The sequence below is a fragment of the Momordica charantia genome (genome assembly GCF_013281855.1).
Source record: "Momordica charantia cultivar OHB3-1 chromosome 9 unlocalized genomic scaffold, Mcharantia_2.0 BLBB01000009.1, whole genome shotgun sequence".
Lineage (NCBI taxonomy): Eukaryota > Viridiplantae > Streptophyta > Magnoliopsida > Cucurbitales > Cucurbitaceae > Momordica > Momordica charantia.
Window position 1 is genome coordinate 14,083,310 of NW_028275167.1, and position 7,279 is coordinate 14,090,588.

General features: G+C 42.7%; 1 protein-coding gene across 1 annotated transcript; it reads left to right on the forward strand.

Moving 5' to 3' along the window:
• The first annotated feature begins 6,331 nt into the window (after positions 1–6,331).
• Positions 6,332–6,724, forward strand: LOC148209032 (uncharacterized). The gene has a single exon (XM_088117396.1). The coding sequence runs from the start codon at positions 6,332–6,334 to the stop codon at positions 6,722–6,724; it is 393 nt and encodes a 130-aa protein (XP_087973522.1).
• The last annotated feature ends 555 nt before the right edge of the window (positions 6,725–7,279 follow it).

Genomic DNA, 7,279 nt, shown 5'->3' on the forward strand with positions numbered 1-7,279 from the left:
TGGAAACAAAACAAAGCTCAATAAAAGAATGTAAAGTGCTCGGGATTTAAAAACCAAAAGTAACTAATGAAAGCAACTCAAAAGTACTTAGAAAGCAACAAAGAAACACTAAAAATGATCAAGAGAAGGAAGCAAGGCTTGATGAATTTGGTGGAGAAGTTGCTGGAATTTATAGCTGTGCATAATTGGTTAGGTAGGTCCTAAAACGATGGTGAATCACCCATTTCCAACTCTTTTGACTGACCAAATCGTGCTCAAACTGATAGTGGAACACTTCTTCTACACGTATGCATCGGTTGGAACCACCAAAACACATTGGAAGACGCGTTTCATTAAGGGCAAAGTTGGAAGAAAAACTGTTTTCTGCAGGCTTCCCAGGCGCCTGGCGCCTCCATGAAGGTTTTTCCGTCTTTTTGCTTCTTTTGATTAATTTGCACTCCCAAATGGTCCTGAAATGTCATAAATACCATATAAGCCATCCACAAACCATAGTATATGAATTTTGCATGAATTGGAACTCAAACGATCGAGAAAAATCCTAAACAAAGCTGAAACATAGTAAAAACAGCATCTAAAACCTTCTTTTTACGCATGTAAACAAGCGTAATCAAGTTTCTCTTAAAACATTAGTGTTGTTGTTCTAATTGTTCAAGCTCTCGTGAGTGTTGGAGATCAGAATAGCGCAGCAGAAGCGTGGTAGTTTTATTGCTTAGTGTTGTTGTGAAGAAAATTCTCTTGTTGATGCGAAAATTTTAGGTAGGCTTAGTAACGGTCCCTGTTTGGAAATGGTGAAATTCCTGGGGCGTTACAGTTGGTATCAGAGCGGAGTTGTTCCTGTAGACTAGCCTAGATCCTAGGTCATTTAGTGTTATGGTCTTCCTTGGTCTCCTCTCCATCACCAGGTACGTGAGCTTGTTATCTTACGATTGGTTATTTACTTATAGACTTGTGATACTCTTAAAATTTACCGAAGTTGCTTATGCTTGATTTGCTTGCCTTATGTATTGTTATTATTGATGCTTTACTAGGCATAGGGTGCTCCCTTAGATGCCTAGATAGTTTTGTGCTTAAGTTCGGGTATGCTTTTGCAGAGTTTTTGGTTGTTATCTTTGATTAAAGGCCTTGTGTTAGTCTTTTTCACGTATCAACCTAGCTAGTGACCTTAGTATTCTTTTCTCAAGGTTAAAAGTTTACCAAATGACTAAATTCTGCAAGTTCGTAACACTTAATGGACCTACTACCTATGTTGCAGCGAATAGGGTGCCTTAGTTAAGGATAAGAATTTTCCCCAAGTAGCAATACCTCAAAAGAGTGCTTGGTAGCGAACAAAAGAAGACATCTTCGTGATCACTAAAGAAGAAGTAAAAGATATGGATGTTATGGTAGCAGGTACCCTTCCACTAAGTTTTATCTCTTTTAAGCGCTTGTTGGGACTCTATCATGTCCCTTGGATTTGTCGTTGTATGAGGTATTTTAGTCTGCTGGGTTTTGCTTGTGTATTTTGGTGGCTCAAGGTGAGTCATTTCCTTGTTCCCTACTTGTTGTTGGCGAGTGAACATAGAGTTTGAGGTTGTTGGTTTGGTTGTTGATTCTTACTCAAGTAGTGGAACCGGAAAAAGTTCTCCAATGTTATTTGAACCTATAAGAGCTTAAGAATTTCGTCAAAAGGTCTCAGGAAGACTTGACGACCCACGAAAGGAACTAGATGTTGAGTCATCCCTTGTTCCCCATGCCTGTGTTGGTAATCTAGTTAAGGTTGAAAGCATTAGGTTAATTGCTGTAGGTCCTCACATCGTTCAGCTCGATGTTGGTTATCATATAGTTTTGATGGTAGGAAAAGCTCTTTAAATGAGTCCATAAAGAGTTAAGGATCTCCTCTGAAAAAAAAAAACGAAGACCGTCACTTGACTGGACCGCAAGTTAGCTTAGGTAGATGAAGACGATTCTGTTTTGAGTGAGACTTATTAAGATCTCAGTTAGAGAAACCAAAACCTTAAGCAGCAGAAGGTTGTCTTAGTAAAGTTGTTGCAAGGAAGCAACTAAAGAGTATGAGAAGATATTGGTCAAGGGACAAGGATCGCTTGACCAGTCAACTTTCAAGGACGAAGGTTCTTAAGGAGGGTAGTCTGTAATGCTCTAGAGTTTAGAGTTGTGCTACCGGTCAACTTTCGAGGACGAAAGTTTCTTAAGGTGGGTAGTCTGTAACGCCCCGCGTTCTCTGACTCGTTTATTTTCAGAGATAAATAGTGTCTTGGATCTTTCCCTAAGTTGATATCTTTAATTCTTGGATCTTCTAACTTCGAAATTCTAATTTTCGGCTAAATTAGAATTAAGTTTATTTTCATTGGATTAAGATAATTTAAGTTCTCGACCTGTGTAGGAGATTTTTAGTTAAATCTTAAATTCATGATTTTTTTTTTGGACTCTTAATTTCTACTTTTCTTTGAATTATTATTCTTGGGTTTTAGAGTTTAAGTTAACTATTTTATTTCGGGTTGTTGTGGGGTTTATTTTATTTCTAAAGCATAATTATTGGGCTTTTGTTTTGGACCATTGTAGTTTTAGTTGGGCCTCATTTAAGATTTGGGAATTGGGCTTGGGACTTCCACCTTGCCTCAGATCAGTTTCCACCGCTGGAGCCTCAGAGGAATGGACTTCCACCGTGTGTTCCTCATCTTCGCAGCTGGGGGAACACGGGGGGCGTGTTCCGAGGCGAGCGCTGACGTGGGTGTGGATCCCGTCGTCGTAGCTAATATGATCACCGAGCTTACAAAGGTCAAGGTGCGACTAGAAGCAGTTGAGAACAGAGTATCAGTTGAGAGGGGAAGCGAGGTGTCTGACTCTTCCATCTCTAGGGATCTTGCCAGACGGAAGGGGCCGCTGCATCCGACCAAGAGAACAGAGTATCAGTTTCAGCCTTGTAGGAAGGTCCGAGCTCGAACACCCTAGCTAAAGCTTCAACGCCCGGGGTTGGGCGGTACCCCAGGGGCACAGGTGCAAGGCCACCCTCAGCAAGACGACCAGGTGGAGGACCAACGCCCGAGGGTCCGACCAACTCGGACCCATCGGGCATCGATCGATAGCTACAATGCTTGCCAGGGCCGAGGTTAGGGACTATCAAGATGTCGGTGGGTGACACCTGAGGATTGGGAGTACCAGGTTGACTTACGAAGGGAATAGAGCTCGGAGGTAGATGACCGAGAAAGGTCCTCCTTGGCCGATCACTCATTTCGATCCGAGGTTGACCTTTTCCGAGATCAGTTCCAGAGGGAGATAGAAGACCTCAGAAGGCAGTGCAAACCCTTAGATCCACATTGCACGGTCGAGCAGGAGGAGCCACTTTTCTCCCAAGCGATCCTAGACGCGCCCATCCCGTCGAGGTTCATAGCTCTAGTCATGAGCTCGTATGATGGGTCTGGGGATCTAATCTCGTATGTAGAGGTGTACGAAGGAAAGACGGATTTTTTGGCCGCGAGCGACGCTATGAAGTGTCGAGCGTTTCAGATAGCACTAGAAGGCTCGGCGAGACTATGGTACTGACAGTTGAAGCCGAGGTTAATCGACAATTACCAACAGCTGAGAAGGTTATTCATCAATTAGTTCTCAGCAGGCAGTTGTTGAAGTTGTCGGCCTCTCACCTCGGAACAGTGAAGCAAGGGGACAACGAGTCCCTTACGGAGTATCGCTTGATTCATGGACGAGCATGTTAAGGTGGTGAGCTGTACTGATGACATCGCCATGATGTACTTCACAATAGGGTTGAATGACAGAAACTTGACAATCGAGTTCGGAAGCCGCCCGTCGACCTCTCTAAACGAAATGCTTGCCCGAGCTCGCCAATATATTGATGGCCTGGAGCTGTGGAAGGCCAACAGAGCCAGGCAAAGCAGCTGCAATAGAGATCGGGACCACATGTCTCCACCCTCCAGGAAGCGGTGCGGTGATGATCGAAGTTCATCTCGCTGAGCCGATGACGACAAGATTAGAGGCCGACGTGATGAAAGGATCCCTTCAGATCGTCGTGGGCTAAAGTTTGACAAGTTTACTTCGCTGAATGCCGCGATCGCTGAGATCTACGCGACAGTCGAAGACACCAACTTGGAGGCGCTGTTCGCAGCCCCAGAAAAGCTCCACCGACCTTTGGGAAAGTGATACAAGCGACTCTACTACCGATTCCATAAGGATCATGGCCATGACACCTCCCGTTGCTTCCATCTAAAGGAGCAAGTGGAGGATTTGATCCGGAGGGGTTATTGAAGGGATGTTAATCCCAGAGCGGAAGTGGATTTTCGTTGCTGATTTTAGGGATACAAAATCGAAATTGAAAGAGGGAAAATACAGAGGAAATTCAATACCTTTGAAGAACGTTTCTTCGACAAAATTCCCTCGAACACCATCACCGAGCCTTCCTCGCTATCCTCTGGGTACGAGATCGTTCTTGTGGGAGAGTTTCTTTTGGAACGAGAGGGAAAATTTTTATTGAGAGCTTGAACAGAGAGAGCATCACTTTGGGAGTTATGTGTTCTTCTGTTTTTGCAAAACACTTCTGCAAATTTTCCCAGAAAAACAAGTGACGTGGGGAGTTACCCCACGTCACTTAACTCCCCACTCCCCTACATTAATGAGGGGAATTAATAATTAATATTAATTAATTAATATATTAAATAATTATTAATCAAATTAATAATTAATTAATTAAATGTAATATAAAATAATTTATTAATCAAATTAATAAATAATTAATATAATTAATTAATTAAATGTAATATTAAATAATTAACAATTATTTAATTAAATCATATTCTCTCTTGTATAACCTATAGATTTAATGTACATCTTATGTGCATTAATATTTAACCTATAGTTTTAATATGAATCTCATTCATATTAATCTTATTTGAATCTCATTCAAATAATATCTCTCATAATATATAGTTTTAATTTAGAATTAACTATATATTACAATGTATCAATATACATATAATCCCTTAAGAAATTTGAACAGTTCAAATTCTTCCAACAATTTGATCCTCGTTTTACCCGTTAAGAGCTAGCAAGGGGACCTAATGGACCTACAGATCCGAAGCTCCAACGATGCAAGATTAATCAGTCAAACTCATTGATCGAGTTAATCTAGATTCGTTAACTACAGGTCATTCCACTAAAGACCCGTAGTTGCACTCTTTTCACTGCAGAATGTTTTCATGTCCATGGATATATGACCATTAATGACAAGTCAATCCTTCACGAGTGTTCGTAACTCAAGTTGGGTCAAATTACCGTTTTACCCCTGAGTTACATCTTACTCCTTAAACTCCACTGCTCCTCTAATGAACAACCCGGTTATGGTCCAACTAGTAACCGGAAGTCCCTCTCGGACAATGAGAGGGTGGGGCCCCTTGTTCAAGTCTCGGAGTCACCATTTAAGGGAACACTCATCTCCTCCCCTAAAGTCGGGAAGCAGTGAATTCCATCTTGTGAAGTTATGTTCCCAGCTCCCCACTCGGTCTCATCCCCAAAATGGTAGGAATGTTGAGTCGGCGACTCGGGCCACTCTCACCCATACAGATCAAAGAACGAGCCCTCACGGGCAGGAGTGCATAACTCACTCAGGATTGAGAATGAGTTGTCTGGTCATCCTAAGAAATGGCAATCTATTAGTTAACGGTGTTACAACTAAAGATTGCATATTTCGTGGTCCGGTCTTATACAAACTCATTGTATAGGATACCCCCACTCGCATGTCTGCACACGAACGACCTGGATCGAGTCGTCTGTAACCTTTACAGAGTGGGCCGTATCCATAGTGTTGTCAGGATAAGGTACCCAGCCTTATCCATATACTATAGACCCTTTAGGTTATTCACGGGACATTATCCATTCATATATCAGGGGTATATCAAATATATACCCCGTATATCAACTATATACCCAGTATATATATTGTCTCTATTACATCATAAGTAACCTTGGATGTTTAGTTTATTGGATTTTGGAAAATGCAAAGCTATGATTCAACAACAAATTTATTGAATAAAACTTTATTAAATAGATATATGTTTTTACAAAATACAAACTACGAGTTTAGGGCAACACACCCAACAGTTATTTGAAGGAATATGTTGGCAGTAAAGAATGAACTGAGCCAGAGGGATCAACCCGGGAAGAAAAGCGAAAAAGGTCGCAGCCGCCCAGACAAAAAGAAGATCACCCTGTTGTTATAAATACCATTCACGAGGGTCCGAGCATAGGTCAGTTAGGGAAGAAGAGAAAAGCTCTAGCCCAGGAAGCAGCACATGAGGTCTGTACCTCGTACCCTAATGAGCTCATGATGCCGATCTTTTTTGACGAGCAGGATGGTGAAGAAGTTCATATGCTCCATAATGACGCTTTGGTAGTCGCCCCCATAATAGACTATGTGAAGGTCAGAAGAGTTCTTGTTGATGGCGGGGCGTCGACTAATATATTGTCCTTCTCGACCTATACGACTCTGGGATGGGAGAGAAGGCACTTGAAGCACAGCCTAACGCCCTTGGTTGGCTTTGCAAGGGAGTCAGTTAGTGCGGAAGGATGCATCTCACTCCCTGTTACCATTGGCGAATGGGAGCATCAAGTGACCAGAGTTACCGAGTTCGTCGTGATAGATCGAAGCTCGGCATACAATGCCATACTTCGTCGGCCCCTGATTCATGACCTCAAAGCAGTTCCATCCACTTACCATTAGGTTCTGAAGTATCCAACCCCTGTCGGGATTGCAACGATCCGAGGTGAGCAAAGAACATCAATAGCGAATGCTACGCTACTACTATGAAAGGAACCGCCACTTGTACAGCGGTCATGGAACTTAAAACAACCGCACCAACACATACCAACGAGGCAGAGCTCAACCGCGACACACCAGCAGAGGAGCTAGAACTCGTCCCCTTGCTAGTGTCGGATAGGCAGGTCAGCATCGGCAGCAGGCTGGGGGCAGAAGCGAAGGAAGAGCTCGTCGGGTTTTTGAAGGCGAACTCTGACGTGTTTGCATGGTCCCATGACGATATGCCGGGTATTGACCCAAACATAATGGTTCATAGGCTCAATCTAGATCCTAATTATAGACTTGTAAGGCAAAAGCATCGGCCTGTCGACGCCGAGCAAAGTAATGTAATTTGTAAGGAGGCGGAACAATTATTACGAGCTAATTTCATAAGAGAAGTTCAGTACCCCGCCTGGCTTTCCAATGTTGTTTTAGTTAAAAAGTCTAACGACAAGTGGTGCGTCTGTATTGACTTTACGA

Coding starts and splice junctions, on each gene's coding strand:
- LOC148209032 (XM_088117396.1), top strand. CDS start 6,332: ATGCCGATCTTTTTTGACGAGCAGGATGGTGAAGAAGTTCATATGCTC.